Genomic DNA, 21,018 nt, shown 5'->3' on the forward strand with positions numbered 1-21,018 from the left:
TGAAACACGTAATAATAATAAGCGAGCGAGTGCACCAACAAACACATCTGAACTCAGTCTAAAAAGTATGCAATCACTGAATAGCGTGTAATATGGAAGGGAAGAAGCTCTCAAGATCAAGATGAACGGACAAGGTTAGATCACGTGATACAAAACCCTATTAGGGCTACTGACGTATGATGTGATTATCTTCTGTTTTTGGTGATCAAGCAAAGGAAAGAAAAACACACACAAAAATTTGGACGACAGATCCGGATTGAAACATCATCAAATGAATAGCATAAACAGCAAGACACGTTGGTAAGGTTGCTATAAGCATTTAAAAGGCATTCGAACTCGTTTGCAAGGAAAGAAAAAATATCTCTTGGCAATTGATCAACCGAAAAACTTCTCTGTACTAAACAGAAGAACACATTGAGCCGTCAGGATCATTGAATCTTCCATTGAAATATAAAGATCCATTCGTTTTTTTGTTTTTTTTTATTTTTAAGCTGGTATTAGTCTTGGTGACGATTTGAAAAATTTGATCTAGGTATCATGAACGTTCTCAAGAAAAAGTGGAATGAGTTGATGTACTCGTTGAATTCAGAGGATCATTATGCTGAGTACAATCCTCGTGATCCAGTTGCATTTAATATGGGTCGCAGGGCTAACAATGCGATTAGTGGATCGAGAGTGAGATTGACCGCCAGCACAGATGAATTACACGATGAAGAAATGGGATTTGGCATGGACGATGGTGGTGAAGAGATAAACATTGACGAATTCTCTTCGAGTGACAATAGTGGTGTTAGTGAAGCACTTTTAGCATGGAGACACATTGAGCTTTGGACCACTGAGCACAATCCTGATCTGAATGCGACTTTGGGTGACCCATGTACTCAAAATGATCTTAATAACGCAGAAGAAGATTTAGCAGTTGCTTTACCATCTGCGGTTAAGGTTTCATTCAGAGTCCATGATGGTCAAGAAGATCTGGAGTCGCTATCGGGAACTTCGGGTCTAATCTACGGACTACAATTGATGTCACTGGATCAAGTCGTTGAAATGACTGAAAAATGGAGAAGTGTTGCTAAGGGAATCGTTAGACAGGCACAAGCATCTGCAGCAGCAGCCGTAGCAGCTCAGCAACAACAAGAAGCACTATTAAAGCAGCAGCAACTAGATCAACAGAATCCAAACAAGCATCAACAAAGTCTACAAACTCTTCAATATCAGCAGAGATTGAGAGAGAAGAATCTAAGATCATCTGCATATCCAAATTTTGAAGATCCAAGAAGGAGACAGTTTAAATTACCACATATTCCAGAACAGAGGTCCGTTCCAGTAAATTGTATACAACCAGTTTATGCTAACCCTGCCTGGATACCATTAGTCACAGATCATGCTGGTAATCACATTGCAGTTGACCTGGCACCTGCCCCTGGTGGTAAGTATGCTCAAATTATTATCTTTGGAAGAGATTTTGATACCAAATACGTCATTGCTGATAATTGGGGGGACTTCCTTTTAATGTTTGCCAACGATTTAGAAGCTGGTAATTGGTACTTGGTCGATGATAACGATGATTTCTTATCGGGCGATGGTGAATTAGCCTTTAGAGATAAAAAGACCAATGGTCCAGTATTAGATTATTTGGAGGTCTTGAAAAGAAGAGCAATTCAAAGAGCAAGAGAATTATCTCAATCTCAAGTCCCATCGAATGAAGATCCTCAACCACAACAACCACAACAGCAAAGAAGTCATTCTTTCCTAGATAATGATTCTTTAGACGATTCCAATAATACTGTAACACACAAGGATTTACCAGAGTTTGCAGATCTAGGTAAAGAATCTTTACAAGAGACATCAGCAAGCACAAACACGAAGGTGACAGAAGAAGCCAAGGAAACTCCAAAGGAAACTCCAAAGGAGGAGCCAAAGGAAGAGCCAAGGGAAAAAGTAAAGGAAGAACTAAAGGAGGCTCCAAAGGAGGAGCCAAAGGAAACTCCAAAGGAAACTCCAAAGGAGGAATCAAAGAAGGAACCAAAGGAGGAACCAAAGGAAGAACTAAAGGAGGAGCCAAAGGAAACTCCAAAGGAAACTCCAAAGGAAACACCAAAGGAAGCTCCAAAGGAGGAGCCAAAGAAGGAGCCAAAGGAAACACCAAAGGAAACACCAAAGGAAACTCCAAAGGAGGAACCAAAGAAGGAATCAAAGGAATCAACCCAAGAGACTCAGTCACAAGAAGTTGAAAATGCACAGACTGGAAAAGAAACCAAAGATCCTTCGAAAGAACAAAAAGCAAGCCCTGAAGAGCACAAGCCTAACCCAGAGACAGTTGAACAAAAAGCAGATAAAAAATCAGAGGATGAAGTTAAAGAGTTGAAAGAAGAATTTGAAAATGTAGCTTTGTGACGCCCACTTTAACGCATCCTTTTATCATTATAATTATTGTTATTTTTACCACTATGTTATTACTGTTTTTTTTTTTTTTTTTTTGGTATCTGCGTATGCATGTTTCGGTTTGTAATGTAAATTTTATCTCTTTTATTATTATTTCACCTGTTTCATAACTTTATGAGTATCATGATCATAGTTTGCAGTACCAATGAATATATATTTACAAATCCGTTCTATTAGACTACCATATTATTCTTTGTAAAAATGGTTCATCTTCCCAAACCACAGGACGATTCTTGAAGATGTAAAAAGTGAAAAAATTAATCAACATGAACCAAAAGAATTCTAATGCCAGTCTCTTTGTTGACGAAACTGTTACGGGCGGTTGGCCCTGTGGCGCCGGTACAACCTCCCCCCATAGCGGTTCTGCATTGCAGGTTAAAAACAATCTCCAAAACATGTACGGTAAAATGTAATAACGAGGTTCAAATAATGGTGATGGAACAATCGTAACAAATGTACAAGCTATGAGAGCTGTCCATGAAACATGACTCAACTGTATTGGTAAATCGATAGGGTCCTTAACTGGAATGGGTGCCACATTTTCGAAAACCATTTCACTTGGTCTGAAAGTTTCAAAATATGAATATGTGACAAAATGGTAAATGGGGGACATCATCAAATACTTGACCATTTTACTCGGATTCCCTAGAAACCTTTTGAAAATGTAAAATGCAAAATGTCTATTATCCGCCAAAATGAATGGATGAACTTTAGTGAAAAACCTAATGACTAGCATAATCCCCAAAATCTCTACCAGATATCGAATTGGATTCTGGAGTAGTCTGTTCTTGTATATTTTTAAGAAACTCGAAGAAAACCACAGGGGAACACTGAAGAATGCAATAAACAGATAACAGTAAAATAGTTGGGCTAAATGGAACCCTGCAGAGTGGTTGGATTTATCACCTAAGGTAATCGACCTGTTCCAAACCAAATAAAGGAAAAATACAAAGAAATTAACAGCATAAGGTTGTACCAAAGTCCCAAACTCATCAATTGCATGGATGAAAAATTTCAGGTAGTTATTAGCATTATTGGAATTAAACTGTTTTTGAATAACCGCTCTTCTTTCAATGGCTACTACCATGATAAATCCGGTCCATACGATATTCGTTTGTCTAAACAGACAACTTAGCCCAGCTAGTATGCTACTTGCCCATATGCTACCGTTTGTACCAAAGGGCAATGTTAAGACACATGTAAGGGACTGTAGAATGAAAATTGTAGACCAGAGATCTGTGTAATATAAGTAATAGAAACTTGTCAGCAGTGGGAAACTCATTAGTGCCACTGGCCAGAATCCAATGGCATTGAATAAAAACAATGGTCTTAACACGGTTATCGGTAGAACGACGACACCACCAAAGAGATTTACTAATCTCAAAATAGTCAGTGTACTCCAAGAAGTGAAAAAACTACACCATTTGTAGTTCAACCATCCTAGCAGATAAAGACCAGGTGGTGTAGTAATCTTGGGATTCCACGACCTCCAATGGCCCGTGATGTACTCTATAGTTTGACCTACATGGAATTTCTCATCGATAAACTCATAGGGAACTATCTTACTAGTAGCATAGTAGAAAGTTGCCACGAAATAAATTACCAGAACCACATATAATAGCAAGTTCACCACAAAGCTCAGTACCACCTCAGTCTGTAAGTCTCTTTGTACCCCAGGTCCAACTATCTGTGTAACGCCCTCAAGAACGTTCTCATCCTCTTGAGGTTTCTCTTCACTACCAGTACTAGCAGCAGACATCACAGATTGGAAACAAACTGATAAACTTAATTCACTTGTACCTCTAGTATTGGTTTGTTAGTTGAACATCTTTTAACACTACTACTGAAAAATTTCGCTTAGCCCTTTAAACATCATTGCAAATCACTAAGGTTAAAGCCGTATCATTAAGGTTCCTATCTGTATTCCTCTTCTGCTACAAGTGGTATAATTAGATGCAATGAATGGATTACTGCTGATACTGCTTGTATACATTACGGTATGGAGGCCTCGACCTTGCCAATGTATACAAGAGAGGGATATACAGAGGGATGTAGAGGATTTACCAAGTGTTTCCTACCAGGTCCAATATGGAATACGATCTCAGAGAGACTTAATGGCAAACGTTCCTATTGATCAAGTACCTATGATCGGTGTTAATATATTCGATGCATTTTTGAAGAACGGTAGAAATAACGACTCTAGAGCTTTGTTAAGTTTTATGGAATTAATGCAGCATGGCGTACAAAGTTTTACTGTAGATTTAGAACCAAGGAATAGTCAATGGATGCTGAAAAAGAGCAATATATCATTTACTAGATTTTTAAATGTATTCCAAACATATGTGAATGGTAGTGATAATAATTTGTCCGCTAATATGCTTGTATTATTATTAAAAATTTCACCTGGTAATGAGAGTAATTCTACTGGTACAGGGAAAAATGGATCGAACCTAACCCGTATATTAGATCAAAGCTTCGGTAGACAAAGAATTTATACACCGGATGATTTGGATTACGATCGAGAATATGGACGAACTTTTAGCACATTTGGTGCCAATAGCGTTGGCTGGCCAATTCTAGGGTCCTTCTTATACGATAAAAAGAGACGTGTGATTTTAATGGAAGTTACCAATCATTTAGTTTATCAAAATACCCCCTATATCTTCAACGGTTCATCGATTTTACATTTGGATGAAGGAAATGCAACTCTGGGGATACCGACAACTGTGGACCAAATTCAAAATTTATCAAGTATTAGTTGGAAATTCCTAGAGGCTTCATTTACTACTACAGACATTAAACAATACGTGGATATTGGTTATAACCCAGTAATAACAAATGAATACAGCGTAGGCGATTTCGGTGATATTTATCAACTGTTAAACCTTACAATTCTATGGTCCTGGAAACCCGATCAGCCAAAGACTATACAATCGAGTGACAGTGCTCGAGAACATCAATTAATTGCCTATAATTGTGCTGCACTCCACTACACATCTGCAAATTTCTCTGCATCTTGGGATGTAGAAAATTGTTATGCAATACACAAAGGACTTTGTAAACACAGGTTTAACGATTACATTTGGGTAATTAGCAAGGGTCATGATAATTATTTTGGATTTGATAGTCATTCAGAATCCAAATGTCCCGAGGATTATTATTTTTCTTTACCAAAGACGCCATTAGAGCAATTGGCCATTACACAATATTTGAGAAATACTTCTTCAGAGGATGCTCTTTTTTGGATTGATATGAATTCAGTTTCCGTCAACGATTGTTGGGTCACAGGTGGCCCTGACGCAACTTGCCCCTATCAGCGTTCAGTCTCTAAAAGAAACTTCGTCGCCATGCTTACGCCGGTAACGGTTTGCTCATTTGTCATTCTATGTGTGGTCTTCTATTTGAACGTTCTGCATGTTCCCATTCATAACAATAGGAAAAGTTGGAGGCGAATCATTACTGAAGTTTCTAAATGGGAGGTGGACGGCGTTCCATCATGATTTCATTGTAATATTTCACCTTAATTATTGGACTTTATCGTTTATTTTTCTCCCAAAAATCAATGCGTTTTTATTTTAGTTTCTTCGATTTTATTATTTCTATTATTTTTGTAATTTATTCATCCAATTCGTTCATTCATTAATTCATTAATTCATTACTTAATTTGTTTATTCATTTATATTTATAGAAAGGTTTTCTTATCGGATTAGCATATCTTAGGACTTTACGAGTTAACCTTCGTCTTTTGAACATGTCATCTGTTAAAAATTCTTCTTGTATTGGTAACAGCAGACCTCGTTCGAATGCCCACTTCTCCGCATCGTAGTCAACTTCCCATTGTGAATTTTCATCAAAGGACCATGTCTTGGGCGGCAAAACTTCACTCAAACTATCCACTCCAGGTGGTGGCTTCTGTAATTTCCTAAACTTATCTGATGAATCAAATACTTGGCTAGAAATTTTGAAAAATTCCCAATGTCTTGGAGTTATTCCTTGTTCATAAATTTCAAAAATTTCTACAAACCTAACTTCTGGAGGTTCATCTAAAATGACATCGTATTTCTCTGAATCTCGAATGGTCCTCTTACTGTGATGAACTGGATTGGTATTAATGTGTTTTTTAATCCTTGGTAAAGTTTTGGGGTGAATAACGAGCATACCAAACCATAATGCAAAACTAATAACTAAACTCCAATTAATGTATGGTGATACTAAACCTAAAATGCAAAATCCAATAAAATATGCCAAAAATACGAGCGTTGAAAACCTTTCATCTTTAAAACCTGCAGTTCCATACTTAAATTTTTCCAAAGAACTTAAGAATGATAAAAGAGATGTAGTCGCATTTTGGAAATCTCGAATATTAGCAACGAGTTCTGCCCCATTATTAACGTTTTCATCTTTTAGAGAATCAGAATTTGTCCTATACAGATCAAAACTATAGGGAGGTTGTGAACTCTTAGGAATACCACCATTTGCCAATTCTCTGAGCAACGATTTACCATTCGCTCTTCTTATTGGATATAACGTTCTTCTTAGCGGATGTCTTCTCATGTAACCAGGTACCATCATTGCATACATGATATAAAGCAAGGGGAACACAAGGAAGCACATTGGATTAAAACAAATCATCGTCAATAGAATTAGCATGGTTATCGTACCAGACGGATTTCTCCATGTGAGTAATCTGACGATTGTATCCTGAGTTTCAAACATTCCTCCCGTCTTGGCGCTAAGATCTTTCAAATTTTGAGTCAGCTTCGTAGCAGACACAGTTTGATATCCAAGTTTTTCATCTTCAGAATTAGACTGGAAAAGACGCTCTCTCTCTGGTAATCTTTCAGGTACCATTTTAGCAATCAATTTCTCCACAAAAATGTCTATAAAATGTTGCCTCGTCTTTGCTTCTACCTTGCTAGCCTCTTGATCCTGATCTTGATCTGTTTCAATATATGAATTAGGTGACTCACTATGGATTTCTTGTTTAAAATTCTCATCTTTCCAAAATTCATCTGAACTCTCTGTAGCCTTTTCCAAAGTTAGATCCTCTTTATCTTTATTGGGTTTCAATTTCTCCAGGGAAGCGTTGAACAGTGAACTAGCCACACCATGAACCACTTCTAGATTGGGCAAACCACTTGCTCTTTTCGAATCACCGTTTACCAATGTTGCTACAGCTGCAGTAGTATCAGCAACCATCAACGAATCCAATACTTTTTCATATCTCTTGGTAAAATATGTCTTCATAATCTCTCGTTTCCTGGGTGCACTCATCTTTTACTAAAGTAAAGCTCTCCTAACAGCTTACACAAATATCTCAAGCCCTATTCTTTTCGATCTGGATTGTTAATTCTTTAAATTCAAAGTATATTCCAAGACTGTATTTTTTTACCTTGTTCTAGTATCCTTATATTCAGCCGTTCGCTATCAAGGTGAAAAAAATGAAGAGTAAACACTATACAAAGGCTACCACTACTTATATTTCGTCATATCTAGGTTTAACTATTGCAAATGGACTAAGAAAATTCATCTGATCAGTTTTTCACGGCAATCTCCTTCAATTCCCTCCACATATTCGATAATATCTGAACCATAGAGCCCACTTTCTTGGGCTTCGTTAATTACATCTCCTCTGTCGTTCCAAAGCTCATAAAACCTTATGGTTTCATCATTAGTGGCTACGCAGATTGATGTCATCGCTGGCGAAGAAACAGCGCTCAAAACTCTTAATGGGCTTGAGGTACGTACTTGTGTCAATGGAGTTAATTGTGGATAGGAATAAAGCGTAATTAAAATCGGATCATCAATATCACCAAATCCAAAAGTTGCTACAATTTGTTTATACCTAGTAGACCAAATGAGTGAAGTGACTTGACCTGAAGTTTGAATCTCATTTAAAAGGATTCCCGTGGATGTATGCCAAAATTTAATGGTTCTATCTTTACTTCCACCACCTGTCGCCAATAGAGATTTCGACCAGGGACAAAAGGCAAGCGCTTTAACAGCTGCCTTATGTGGGAGGATGAATTTTAATTTTGGATGTTGGATTGAGGAAATATCCCAAAGTGTACAAGTGTTGTCATTACCGCCCACAGCTAAAAGGTCACTATCTTCATTCATCGAGATGCCTAATTTAAATTAGAGTTAGTACATTGAAAAAAAAAAAAAAATCAAATATTGAAACGAGTATTACTGTCTTCACGTACCGCAAACCTGTTGAGCGTGGGCTTGAAATTTAGCTAAACATTCTAACGACCAGGACTGTGGAATTAAATTTTCATTATCATAGATTTCAGGATCAAATCCGAGCGAATTCTTCCTCCGTTTAACAATTAAATGGCTTATATCACCACATTCTTCACCAATTAATAGTTTATCTTCAAAAGATTTGGTATACCACTGAACGCAACTTATCCCTCTCAATGTCATAGATTGGTATTCAAACAGAGGTTTAGGGGTTATTCCGGCATGCCTATAGCTCTCCACACATATTTCTTGATCATATAACAACAATCTACCTTGTTTAGTACCAACCACAAACAGCATGTTTTTGGGATTGAATGAAACACATGTAACCACATCTCTTTTACTGTTCAAGTAATCATGACCTAGAATGGGGATAGCACCTTGAGAATCTGACCAGATATAAACTGAACAGCCAAGACCCACAATTACGTTATCAGTAGTCTTGGACCATGAGACTAGATTTGAATAAAAATCATTACGAAGACATGGTGCATCTAATACACGATAGGGGATATAAGATTTAATCCTTTTGGAGGGTCTCTTCGAAGGATCATCTTTAACAAACGAATGACTTTGATTCATCTTGGAAAAAGCAGATGTGGCCAAATACACCATTGCCCTTCCTGGGGGCAGGGCGGTTAGCAATGGATCTACTGCCAAGTAGTGATTTGAACCAAATCCATGAAAACTTTCACTAGAAATACTATCTTCACTAGTTTCCATCGAAGTATTCGGTGTGTTAAACATCAATACCCGCTGAGGCGACTGGAACCCCAAAGAATCCGCAATGAACTCTCTGTGCCTTCTCTGCTCGTATTGCAATCGAGGCTGCACATGTTCACGCGTAGCAGAATCTTCATCTTGACCAGATGTGGTTGGTAGCGTTCCTCTATTTATTGATTCATAATGGCCAGTATTTCTTAGATCTGTAAAAAATTCCGGTGATGATAACCTTTCAGGGGAAGAGCTCCTGTCTAATAATTCCGATTCTCTCAAGTTGAACTTTTTTAACGAAGGTGATGCTCTATAAGCTCTCTGAGATGTCTTTTGAGGAATAAACCTATCGGGAGCACCATTGCCGCCCAACTTTTTACGTGGAATCAGTTTCAATTTTTTAAATTCGTTCCCCGAACCATTACCAGTTGTTGAGGGTCTCTTTGAATGATGCATTAGCAGATATTTTAAGCTTTTCTTACTTTTTGGCAATATGAATAGCGATTGGTTTAAGATTGATTAATATTGTGTCGTTCTTAGGGCGAAATAGGCCTTTACGGTGACAGTAGTAATATTATTCAAAATAATATAAAAGATACAGCGGAAGTAAGCAAGCAAATTGTATCTAGCAATTTAGCTTAATTTTTTCAATTGATTCTCAATAGTTTTAAAAATTTAGAAACTAATAATATGGAACTTTTGAATATTTTATATGTTTACATATTACTATTTCACAAATCTTTTTAGTGACAGCGACAGAAGAAAACGACAGCAGAAAAAAAAAGTAAATAAATAAAAAAAATAAAAAAATAAAAAATAAAATAGGCAAAATTATAGAAATTATGAGCAATAGCTCTACCGAATTTGTGCCCTATTTATTATCGTATTTATTAAATTGAAATTCCGTGGTATCAAAAAATACACAGGCTATTAGGAGCCGTAACTGCCCCACAGCTAGATCCAGAACTCATTCAGCAAAAATAATGGAAATAATCTACTGGAAAATAAACTAAATAATATTCGAAGTATTATATAATAATCTATCCCTTGAATTGAGTTCGTATCTATCTTCCCCCAGGATATTCAACACGTGATGGTCTTCATGTGACAATGGCAAGGGTATTAAGATCTGCCATATCGATCTAACGTTAAACATACATACAATAATACATAAATAAAGGGGGAGAGAGTGTAAAAATATGAATGTGAGGCATGCAATCGTAGAAGATTCTACTCAGAAACCTCCTAAATTCCTACACGTTTCATTTAACCAAGACGATTCATGTTTTAGCACAGCTACAGAAGATGGGTTTTTAATCTATAACACTGATCCACTATCATGTAAGTTGACAAAAAAATTTGAGAATCCAAATGATTCTAAAAAGAATGGTGCAGGTGGTGGTATTGGATTCACTAGAATGCTCTACCGTACAAATTATACTGCATTAGTTGGGGGTGGTAAGAGGCCGAAATACTCATTGAACAAATTGATCATTTGGGATGATTTACAACAGAGAGAAAGCGTGGTTCTGAAATTTATGTCACCTGTAAAACAAGTTTTCCTATCAAGAATTCATATCGTGGTTGTACTAGACGGTAGCGTGGAAGTGTTCCAATTTCAACCAAGTCCTAAAAGAATTTGTCCCTCTTTAGAAATTTCACCACAGGGCCCAGTTGACTTTGTTGTGGGATCGCTGTTGCATAGGAAACTTTCACAGGAATCTTCAGAACCAGCTCTGGTGAATGATTCTGCTTCGCAGGGAGTTAATGGTATGCTTGCGTTCCCTTCAGCAAGAAGTACGGGTCAGGTTCACATTGCAGATTTGAGCAGATTAAAACATAACGATCAAAATCCTGATGGTACTCAATTGTTACCGACATCAATTATAAAGGCGCATAAGACCCCGGTAAGATTTTTAAGACTTAATCACCAAGGTACAATGGTTGCTACATGTTCAGTGCAGGGAACTTTGATCCGACTCTTTAGTACTCATAACGGTTCATTGATTAAGGAGTTTAGAAGAGGTTTAGATAGAGCTGACATTTATGATATGGCATTTAGTCCCAAGGGAACGAGATTAGCTGTGGTTTCTGATAAACAAACCTTACACGTTTTCCAAATTTCCATCAAGGAAACTCATGTCAGTTCAAATGCCAAGGATGAATTTAATAAAAATAAAATGCATGCCTTGAAAAATGTTGTACCTGCAAGTTGGAAACCGAAGTATTTGGATTCGGTTTGGTCAATGTGTAGTGTGCATTTGAAAAATCCAACGGTGAGACGCAGTGGGTTAGATGCACAATTCCCACAAGATCGTTGTAAAATTGGCTGGTGTAGAGATAGTGGAGATCACAATAATAATGATTTTGATGAAGAAGATAGCATCGTCTTAGTCTGGAAAAATGCAGGCATTTGGGAAAAATATGTTATTTTGGAGAAAGAACAACAGCATCAACAACAGGTTTTTTCGGCTCAAGAAACTTTAAGAAGTGATGGCAATAAAAGTAACAAACCTCAGTGGGAATTAGTTAGGGAATCGTGGAGAGAGCTTTAATTTTATTTTTTTTTTGTTATGTACAGGATAATAGAGAATAGACGCAACTTACCCTTTCAATTGATGTATGAGTAGCTTTCTGGGCAAATCATCTAGTTTACAACCGTGTAGATTTCGTCTAAACTTCGTACAGTCCTGGGCCTCATTAAAAGCCACATAGTAAAGCGTACGGCCAGTAGTATGATCCCAATACAACTTGAAACAGTGCTTGATATCGTAAAACCAAAATCTATCCATCACATGAATCGGTTTAGTCTCTAGGGGTAAATCCCATATAAGCGCAGATTTTTCTTCAAAAGGTTGTGCAATTTGTGTCAAATCTTGTAAATCTATATCACCAATCGGTTCCCTTTTCCTCTTTATCATATCAAAATAAGTTTCTGATGAATCGTATGCCGCCAATAGATTATGCACATAATTCATATAGTTAATACCAATCATATCACCCATTCGTAGCGGAGTAAATTTAACTCTAACATGATTAATTCTACTGGAGCTAGTGTTCTGCATATATTTCACCATAGAATCATGGTTTTCAAATAGAAGAACGTATTGATCTTTAAACTGAAAGAATTTTGGATCTCGACATTTGATAAGTTCAAAATCTGTGCCGTTTATTGGTTTTGAATTAAAGAGGACATTCGGTTCTAAATTTTTGAAATCATCCCTTGTCAGTGATGGATTATAACTTCTATATTTTAATGCTGTAGATTTTATCACATCGGGTCTCCATATCGATGCAGAACTCTTTTCGTTCCACGAATTTGCTATACCCAATATCTTACCCTCTTTCAAATGGGATAGTACCCGTTTCAAAGCATCCTTGGAAGCCATGACGACCTAATGTCCTGGAATTCCCTATTAATCCCTCTATCATCTAGATATGTAGACGCTCATATGACTACAGAAGAAAGTGCTCTTGTTAAAATTTCATGTTACCCGCACAGAACTCAAGTAGTATATAAAGCCCAGGAATCGGTAAACTTGTTTAAAAATATTTGCCACTTCTTGTTTAAAGAAACCAAGCTCAGAGATGGAGATCAGCGTCAAGAAGGGCTCTTCGGAACCCAACTTATAACGAATATGGTTCTTGCCTTTTACCAGAACCATCCGGGCGTTGTCTCACACAGGTAATGCTGCATCTCTGGCTTCATTATATTTTTTGGAACCTTTCTATCCAAAGATCCAGTTTTTAATCATAAACTGGTCTTTGAAACCATTGAAATCTTTAAATCTCATGAGTTCATGGATTGGCTTCAATGGTAGTTCAAAATAACAAATCTTTTTTGCATAACATTATAATGTAAAATAAATAAATGATGTCCATTCAATGGACTGTTGATTGTCTATGGTTGAAATAAAAGTAGTCATTTATGAATCCTTCGAGGACCTTCATGTTTTAGAGATGTCTAGGCATCTAGAACACAACCTTGAGAGGCGTTAGAAACCAATTTGGCGTACTTGGAAAGAGTACCTCTGGTGTAACGTGGAGCTGGTGGAGTCCACTTAGCTTTACGCTCAGCAAGTTCCTTTTCGTCCACCAGTAGATCAATCTTGTTGTTGTTGGAATCGATGATGATTTCATCACCATCTTTCACCAGACCGATAGGACCACCTTCAGCAGCTTCAGGCACGACGTGACCGATCAAGAAACCGTGAGAACCACCACTGAATCTACCATCAGTTAACATGGCAACATCTTTACCTAGACCGTAACCCATCAAAGCAGAAGATGGTTTCAACATTTCTGGCATACCTGGAGCACCCTTTGGACCTTCATACCTAATCACTGCGACAGTTTTTTCACCCTTTTTGATTTCACCTCTCTCCAATGCATGGATAAATGCTTCTTCTTCTTCGAAAACCTTAGCCTTACCCTTGAAATAGGTACCTTCTTTACCGGTAATCTTACCGACAGAACCACCAGGAGCTAGAGAACCGTAAAGAATTTGTAAGTGACCGTTAGGGTTAATTGGTTGTGAAATTGGTTTGATTAGTTCCTGTCCTTCAGACAATGGAACAGCCTTGGCGGCACGCTCAGCCAAAGTCTCACCAGTAACGGTTAATGTGTCACCATGCATGAAACCGTTGTCGTAAAGGAACTTGATAACAGCTTGGGTACCACCAACCTTAATCAAATCAGCCATCACGTATTTACCAGAAGGTTTAAAGTCACCAAGTAATGGAGTCTTATCACTAATTCTTTGGAAATCATCAGGTGTAAGCTTGACACCGGCAGAATGAGCAATGGCCACCAAGTGTAAGACAGCATTTGTAGAACCACCAACTGCAATCACATAAGTGATAGCATTTTCAAATGCCTGCTTAGTGAAAATGTCACGAGGCAAGATGTTAAGTTCCATCGTCTTCTTGATAGCTTCACCAATAGAATCACATTCGTTCAATTTGTCCTTTGAAGTTGCTGGGAATGCAGAAGAGTTTGGTAAAGTGATACCAAGGACTTCAGCAGCTGAAGCCATAGTGTTAGCAGTATACATACCACCACAAGAACCAGGTCCTGGACAAGCATGAGAGACGACATCGGCTCTTTCCCCTTCAGTAATTTGATTGGAGATAAATTGACCATATGATTGGAATGCGGCGACTAGATCGATTTTGTTTGGCAATTTTGCGGATCCACAGGTAGGCGATCCTGGTAGAATCGTACCACCATAAACCATGATGGAAGGTCTATTGTGTCTACCCATAGCCATCATAACACCTGGCATGTTTTTATCACAAGAAGGAATTGAAATGTTTGCATCATAATGTTGAGCCATCATTTGAGTTTCAAAAGAATCTGCAATAATTTCTCTACTCTGTAAAGAATAACGCATACCCTTGGTACCCATAGAGATACCGTCAGAGACACCAATAGCGTTAAATTGCATAGCTTTCAAACCCGCCTTATTAATTGCTTCCGAGCATCTGTTATTCAAATCTAACAAATGCATATTACATGGGTTACCAGACCACCAAAGTGACCCAACACCAACTTGACCCTTTTTCAAGTCGTCTTGTTTAAAACCAGTGGCATAAAGCATAGCCTGTGAACCACCTTGATCCTTTGGTTCCGTAACAACGTATGAATACTTGTTCAATTTCTTACCCACATTTTTAGTGGTGGAGAAACACCTTGCAGATCTTATCAACAACCCCATTATTGGTACAACTATTGATTAGACTGGGAACAATAGTGACTAAGCTTGTTATAAAGAGATGAGCTCCTCTGATATACATATATATTTTTTTCATCAGTCTTTTTCATCAGTCAACTGTCAACCTTTAAAAAGAAAAAAGAAAAAAGAAAAAAAAAAACAAACAAACTAGGGCGGTTCAGGCGTAAATCACCTAATTTTGACCGTTAGCGGCTGATCACGTGCCAATCACATAAGACTCAAGCATCCGTACACCCTCAAGACTTCGCATGATTGAGATTGGTGTCACCATTGTTTATCTACTATATAGCATCCCAAAGCCGATTAAAGCGTTTAACTCACCATAAAACCAAACATGCTTCTCCCCATATTATCTTCTCAATGGCTGGCCGGAGAGACCGGCTCTTCTGCTGGCTCATTCGCGTTGATGCTGGCCGTTTTTATCAATTTCTTCGAGGAATCCTAAGACACGAAAATTGAAGAACTCCGACCGCCAAGAAAAGGGCGCACAAATACCCACGGAAAAACTTTTCGCGTTCGTGTCTTGTTGTTTTCTTAATCAGAAGGAAAAATTCTGGTCGTGCTGGGCTCTCTGTTTACGTCCTTCTCTACAGTAACGCAGCTTCCTTGACTTACCAGTAGAGTAAGATCTATTGATTGACTACCTTCACGAATATTTGAACGCAAAGTCAATCTACTGAATATCGCGTCTTTTAATCAATGCATTGGGAGATATAGAAATAGGATTAACCATCCACTCTTTCGCTGTTTATTTTTTTTTCCTCTGCTTGTTTGCTTCTTGTCATTTTTGATATATAGACTGGTCATTCTCGTTAAGGACCCTAGCTATTCTTTCCAATCGCAGATTGAATGTTTGGACAGTAGGTTTCGTTAAAAGGTGCTGAAAGGAATTTAAGTGAGAACTTGGCGGTAAGAATAATTCAATTCATCACCTCTTTTCAAAAGACTCTCGAAGTAATTTATATTTCCAGATATTAAATGAGAATGATGGATGCCAATGCGTTAAAAGTGGCATCCACTGTACCGGAGTCTTCTCAAGATCCGTTGTATTTGAGTACGGATGGGTTGGTAAAAAGGATTAGCAGTGGTCAACTAAGTAGTGATGAAGGCAGTAACACAAGTGGTGGGGGAAGTGATGATAGTAACAGTAGTAGTGGGGGAAGTGATGATAGTAGTAGTGGTGGAAGTGACAGCGATGATAGTACTGTCCACAAGAGTAAAAACGACCATACAGTTGGCGTTGCAGTCGGTGTAGCAGTTGGTGTTCCGGTTTTTCTTGTCCTCGTTCTTCTTGGTATACTAATTTGGATACTATACCGTAGAAACAAGAGGGAAGCAAAGAATGACCATGATCCTGATTTTACTGGTGATATTGAAGATCTAAGCAATCTAAATCAATTATACGACGATTCTCATTCATCGAGCGCAGCTGATGAAGTCAAGGAGATGGATGATTCTGATTCTTATCTGCCTCCTAGAGTCAAGCAAAGGATGACAAGACAGAGAATTCAAAGTGTTGATCCTTTCCGAATTCCTGAAAGAAACGATACCACTACTATCAGAGAATTTGGTAGACAGCACGATGACGCATATGGTCCTTACAAGATCGCCGCTAACAATAACAATTTGAGCTCGTACGAATTGTCATATCCAAGAGGTGGTCATCATTCCTACACATTCAACGCATTAACATCAAAGGAACACGTTCACGTTCACAATGCCGCTACATCTCGTTCAAGTAGTATTAGTGAAGGTGAAAATGCTGATGGCGAACAAGAGGAAGAAATGTTATCGGTGAGACAAAGTCCAGTTAAGTCAGTTGTTGGTCAAGTTACTAAGCAATATGCTGAAGGTGATAGCGGGCTCGATGCAAGTGAAAGTAGATTAGATGATAGCGCGGCAAGATCAAGAGATGCATTGATTCAGAAAAATCGTAGTGGTGAAGACAAAGAACCTGAATCTAATGAAACTAGTTTTGAAGTCGGAAATGAAGACGAAACTGTACCGCCATTAAGCGAAAGGGAAGAAGAGGATATCAAGAGAATGAAGAGTATTTACAAAGTGTATTATGAGAATAGGGATAAAAACAAGGATATTGAAAAGGATATGGATACTAAAGTCGGTCAGTACCCAGATCTGCCAACGCTGGATCCTTCGGCAGGTAATGAAGAACAACCACCAGAACCACAACAGCTAGAACAACCCAAATCTAGTAATTTACTGACGATTCCTGGTGGTAACCAAGATGCTCTGGCACAACGTGCTTCGTCTATCTATTCAGCTGTGCCAACACACGCATCTGTAGACAGACAGAATTTGCAGCACGGTCAACAGCTGACACTAGAACAGCAAGAGCAGCAGTTACAACAACAAGAACAACAATTGCGCTTGCAACAACAGCAATGGCAACAAGAAGAACAACAATTTCAGGGGCAATACCCGATGCAACAGCCAATCTACGATGCCCAAGCTTATGCATCACCTCAGTTTTTCTCTCAACCATCTTTCACGCCTCAACAATATGCGCCATCTCAATTCTCCTCACCTATGCAATACGCACCACCACAATCTAATTATGGATACTCGAACATGCCTCAGAGAGCCCACCCTCAGACTTTGGAAAGTATTGATGAATTGCCAACACCAACAAATCTCCCCTACTCTTCATCCTCACTTTCCTTGACGTCTTTCAAGTCGAGAGGTAGACAACTTGCAGCATTGCCAGCTTTGCAAGCAGCTAGAGTCCACGGTACTGCATTGAATCCAATGGATCATCCAGAATTGTTTTATGCCCACAATGACGATACCACTCAAACAGGATCACCATTAGCACCTTATAAGATGAGACAAAGTGTCGTTATGACAAATCCATCCGAATTAACCCTACCGACAAATTTCAGACCTGCTGGTTCAATTAGAAATGTCAGCGGTATGAACACAAGGAATAACAGTATAACAACACAGATGAATCCTTATTATAGACAACAAGCTGCATACAATTCTCGTGTCAGTGGTCTTCTTGCAGAAGAAGATGTCCTACAGCCACCAAGTACTGGTGGTATTCTACCACACACTGGTTCTAATGACGATTTGAGAAGACAGCTGGGCTCCTCTCACAACTATAAGATTGTATGATTCAATAAAGAAAACTACAAAAAATAAAAATTAAAACATAAAATACGAACTTCCTAATTGCATTATTTTTTTCGAATTAAACCATTTTCAGTTTCTTTTATTCTATTATCTTTCTTTCCTTCCCCTGTATAAGTACTATAACTAAAAAGTTGTATTAAAGAGTTGTAAAATTATTTTATTGTGTAAAATCGAAATCATCGATTTTATTTCTATAACGTAGCACCGTTTGCTTGATCTTAGAGTTATCGTTCCAAGTCACGTAATCCTCCATATTCCTTGTGACCAAATACGCAGGATCTGTTATTAGATTTGGACCTACACGAACATGACCTTGTTCAGTAAATTTAACTGCATCACTAACGGTTTCAGCCATCTTGAGTCTATGCATGATCACAGGCAGCCTTCTACGACATATAGCACTTACAGTAACCTTATTTTCTAAATCAGAGATTTTTGACTTGGTAGCCAATATACCCATAGCGTACAACTTATCTAGTAGTAATTGTTCATGTTTTCTGCGGAATGGATCTTCAGGCGGTAGTAACGAGAGTCTATGAGCTAAACGACGTATATCACCACATATCCTGTTGTACTTGTGATAATCTTCACGGTTCTGTATGTGATAAGTTCTCATAACTTGTGTATCTCTATGACCGTGGTCCTGCTTCCAGTCGAGGAAATCGACCTTCTTCAGCAGTTTCTGCTCATGGTGCTTAAGCTGTCTAACCATTTCTTAACTCGTAGAATCAGTTTCTGGGGTCTATAACTCTTCAAACCCTGTACTTCTTCTGATACCAAGTGCTATTGAAGTGGTGATGAGATGCGATGAGTTGAAATTTTTTTTATTTTTCACCTACCTTCCTTTGATGTCAAGTGAAAAAAAACCAACTTCATCAATCCATATCACCACGAAGATACAAAGGATAGCAAGATCTCCATAATCCATGTCATTCATTAGCGCCAGGTGCTTCTCTGTAAGCCGTCAATTATGCTCACACATTGGTAGTTCTCCTATCTATCTGGCAGCAGAGACCAAATTCTCCGTTTCTGCCTTAAACATCCCAAAAGTCATCAGAAAAGGTAATAAATCCTTAAAACTATCACAAATGGTTACTGTAGAAGGTCCTAAAGGCCAAGTTGCAATGGAAATGCCCGATTTCGTCAAGGTACAAGCTGATTCATCTGGTGCGAAATTAAACGTATCCGTCCTAGACACCAGCGACAAGATACAGAGGTCAATGTGGGGGACAATGAGGTCTCATATCAATAACCATGTTACTGGTGTAAGCGAAGGACATTTAGCAACTTTGAAATTTGTGGGTACCGGTTACAGGGCGCAAGTGGAACAAGACGGTAAATTTGTTAGCGTTAAAGTTGGTGCTTCAGTCATGCAGGGCTTAACGGTACCAGAGGGAATCAAAGTTACCTCTCCAGTGCCTACCTCTCTGATAATAGAAGGCTGTGATAAGCAACAGGTCCACCTATTCGCTGCCAAATTGAGGAACTTCCATCCACCTGAACCTTATAAGGGTAAAGGTATTTATGTAAATAACGAAACCATCAAATTGAAGGACAAGAAGATTAAATGATTTAATTTTAATACTTGTAAATACAATAACCTTAATACACTGGAATACATATTATTAGTACCTCTATCAGTTCTCTTCAGTATGAGATGAGATGAGCTCTAGTCATAGTGAACGATGTTGAAAAATTTGGATATCAAGATCAAATGTTCTTATACATGGAGAATACAAAGCCAGGTTTCGAAGGTAATTGTATCAATTAAAGTATTCTAGAAGTTGATATTCATTACAATGCCTGCTAATATTTGGCCAAGCATCTGCCGACCTACCGTTTTCGCCAGATGTTCTTCTACAAGAGCATCTCTTATAGCCCCAAGTGTCGCTAACACGATAAAGTTGGATGCACAACCAATTAACCATTCACCACAACAGGCCCAGAAGAGGAAATGGCTACCGTTACGTTGTGGTGCATTGACTAAGAAAGAAGGTATGATGCCATTTTTCGATGAAGCTACTGGTAAAAGAGTTGCATGTACAGTTTTGAAAATGGATAATGTTGAAGTTTTAATGCATAGAACCATGGAGGAGAATGGATATTTTGCATGTCAAGTAGGATATGGTTCGAAACATCCCCAGAAAGTCAGTAGACAAATGCTAGGTCATTTTGCCTCGAAGTTAGTTAACCCCAAGGAGAGAGTGTCTGAATTTAGAGTTAAAAATGAAGATGGATTATTACCTCTTGGAACTTTAATTAAACCTTCATTCTTCAACAATGGTCAATATGTGGATTTGAAATCTATTTGCAAAGGTAAAGGTTTTGCAGGTGTGATGAAGAAGTACCATTTTGCCGGTTTAAGAGCTTCTCATGGTACTTCTATTATGCATAGACATGGTGGTTCATATGGTCAGAATCAAGATCCTGGTCGTGTTTTACCTGGTAAAAAAATGCCTGGTCATATGGGGAACCATCATGTTACCATACAAAATGCTCAAGTGTTAAAAGTTGATGATGAACTTGGTGTGATATTAATTAAAGGTTCCGTTGCAGGTCCTACAGGCGCATTTGTTAAGATTCAAGATGCCATCAAGAAAGCACCAGCAAGTGAACAATGAACGATTAAGGAACAGACAAAAAAACTTCTTTTTTTTTTATTTTTTTTCGAACTATCCTGTACATATTGACATCTATATATACACATATATGTAATTTAAATTCTA

General features: G+C 38.1%; 12 protein-coding genes and 1 non-coding gene across 13 annotated transcripts; 7 read left to right on the forward strand and 6 right to left on the reverse strand.

The window, feature by feature from the left end:
- Window positions 1–537: 537 nt before the first annotated feature.
- Window positions 538–2,397, forward strand: SMI1 (Smi1p; the record flags this gene model as incomplete). The annotated part of the gene is made up of 1 exon (XM_002495554.1): window positions 538–2,397. One exon carries the CDS (start codon window positions 538–540, stop codon window positions 2,395–2,397), a length of 1,860 nt encoding a protein of 619 aa, XP_002495599.1.
- Window positions 2,398–2,623: 226 nt separating this feature from the next.
- Window positions 2,624–4,204, reverse strand: DIE2 (dolichyl-P-Glc:Glc(2)Man(9)GlcNAc(2)-PP-dolichol alpha-1,2- glucosyltransferase; the record flags this gene model as incomplete). The annotated part of the gene is made up of 1 exon (XM_002495555.1): window positions 2,624–4,204. One exon carries the CDS (start codon window positions 4,202–4,204, stop codon window positions 2,624–2,626), a length of 1,581 nt encoding a protein of 526 aa, XP_002495600.1.
- A 199-nt stretch (window positions 4,205–4,403) lies between these two features.
- On the forward strand, window positions 4,404–5,945 carry MTC6 (Mtc6p; the record flags this gene model as incomplete). Its single annotated transcript, XM_002495556.1, has 1 exon — window positions 4,404–5,945. The coding sequence occupies one exon, from the start codon at window positions 4,404–4,406 to the stop codon at window positions 5,943–5,945; it is 1,542 nt and encodes a 513-aa protein (XP_002495601.1).
- Window positions 5,946–6,117: 172 nt separating this feature from the next.
- Window positions 6,118–7,719, reverse strand: PEX28 (Pex28p; the record flags this gene model as incomplete). The annotated part of the gene is made up of 1 exon (XM_002495557.1): window positions 6,118–7,719. The coding sequence occupies one exon, from the start codon at window positions 7,717–7,719 to the stop codon at window positions 6,118–6,120; it is 1,602 nt and encodes a 533-aa protein (XP_002495602.1).
- A 252-nt stretch (window positions 7,720–7,971) lies between these two features.
- AMA1 (Ama1p) lies at window positions 7,972–9,861 on the reverse strand (the record flags this gene model as incomplete). The annotated part of the gene is made up of 2 exons (XM_002495558.1): window positions 7,972–8,573; window positions 8,652–9,861. The coding sequence occupies 2 exons, from the start codon at window positions 9,859–9,861 to the stop codon at window positions 7,972–7,974; spliced, it is 1,812 nt and encodes a 603-aa protein (XP_002495603.1).
- A 743-nt stretch (window positions 9,862–10,604) lies between these two features.
- Window positions 10,605–11,960, forward strand: HSV2 (phosphatidylinositol-3,5-bisphosphate binding protein HSV2; the record flags this gene model as incomplete). The annotated part of the gene is made up of 1 exon (XM_002495559.1): window positions 10,605–11,960. One exon carries the CDS (start codon window positions 10,605–10,607, stop codon window positions 11,958–11,960), a length of 1,356 nt encoding a protein of 451 aa, XP_002495604.1.
- A 48-nt stretch (window positions 11,961–12,008) lies between these two features.
- On the reverse strand, window positions 12,009–12,794 carry PET54 (Pet54p; the record flags this gene model as incomplete). The annotated part of the gene is made up of 1 exon (XM_002495560.1): window positions 12,009–12,794. One exon carries the CDS (start codon window positions 12,792–12,794, stop codon window positions 12,009–12,011), a length of 786 nt encoding a protein of 261 aa, XP_002495605.1.
- Window positions 12,795–12,979: 185 nt separating this feature from the next.
- SNR7 lies at window positions 12,980–13,135 on the forward strand. Its single transcript, XR_002648390.1, has one exon. It is a non-coding gene; the product is annotated as a U5 RNA (small nuclear RNA).
- Window positions 13,136–13,369: 234 nt separating this feature from the next.
- On the reverse strand, window positions 13,370–15,121 carry ZYRO0B15356g (dihydroxy-acid dehydratase; the record flags this gene model as incomplete). Its single annotated transcript, XM_002495561.1, has 1 exon — window positions 13,370–15,121. The coding sequence occupies one exon, from the start codon at window positions 15,119–15,121 to the stop codon at window positions 13,370–13,372; it is 1,752 nt and encodes a 583-aa protein (XP_002495606.1).
- A 996-nt stretch (window positions 15,122–16,117) lies between these two features.
- On the forward strand, window positions 16,118–18,274 carry ZYRO0B15378g (SKG-like transmembrane protein; the record flags this gene model as incomplete). The annotated part of the gene is made up of 1 exon (XM_002495562.1): window positions 16,118–18,274. One exon carries the CDS (start codon window positions 16,118–16,120, stop codon window positions 18,272–18,274), a length of 2,157 nt encoding a protein of 718 aa, XP_002495607.1.
- Window positions 18,275–18,449: 175 nt separating this feature from the next.
- On the reverse strand, window positions 18,450–19,004 carry IMP3 (snoRNA-binding rRNA-processing protein IMP3; the record flags this gene model as incomplete). Its single annotated transcript, XM_002495563.1, has 1 exon — window positions 18,450–19,004. One exon carries the CDS (start codon window positions 19,002–19,004, stop codon window positions 18,450–18,452), a length of 555 nt encoding a protein of 184 aa, XP_002495608.1.
- A 214-nt stretch (window positions 19,005–19,218) lies between these two features.
- On the forward strand, window positions 19,219–19,863 carry MRPL6 (mitochondrial 54S ribosomal protein uL6m; the record flags this gene model as incomplete). The annotated part of the gene is made up of 1 exon (XM_002495564.1): window positions 19,219–19,863. The coding sequence occupies one exon, from the start codon at window positions 19,219–19,221 to the stop codon at window positions 19,861–19,863; it is 645 nt and encodes a 214-aa protein (XP_002495609.1).
- A 228-nt stretch (window positions 19,864–20,091) lies between these two features.
- On the forward strand, window positions 20,092–20,913 carry MRPL9 (mitochondrial 54S ribosomal protein uL3m; the record flags this gene model as incomplete). Its single annotated transcript, XM_002495565.1, has 1 exon — window positions 20,092–20,913. One exon carries the CDS (start codon window positions 20,092–20,094, stop codon window positions 20,911–20,913), a length of 822 nt encoding a protein of 273 aa, XP_002495610.1.
- Window positions 20,914–21,018: the final 105 nt, after the last annotated feature.

Source organism: Zygosaccharomyces rouxii, assembly GCF_000026365.1.
Source record: "Zygosaccharomyces rouxii strain CBS732 chromosome B complete sequence".
Taxonomy (NCBI): domain Eukaryota; kingdom Fungi; phylum Ascomycota; class Saccharomycetes; order Saccharomycetales; family Saccharomycetaceae; genus Zygosaccharomyces; species Zygosaccharomyces rouxii.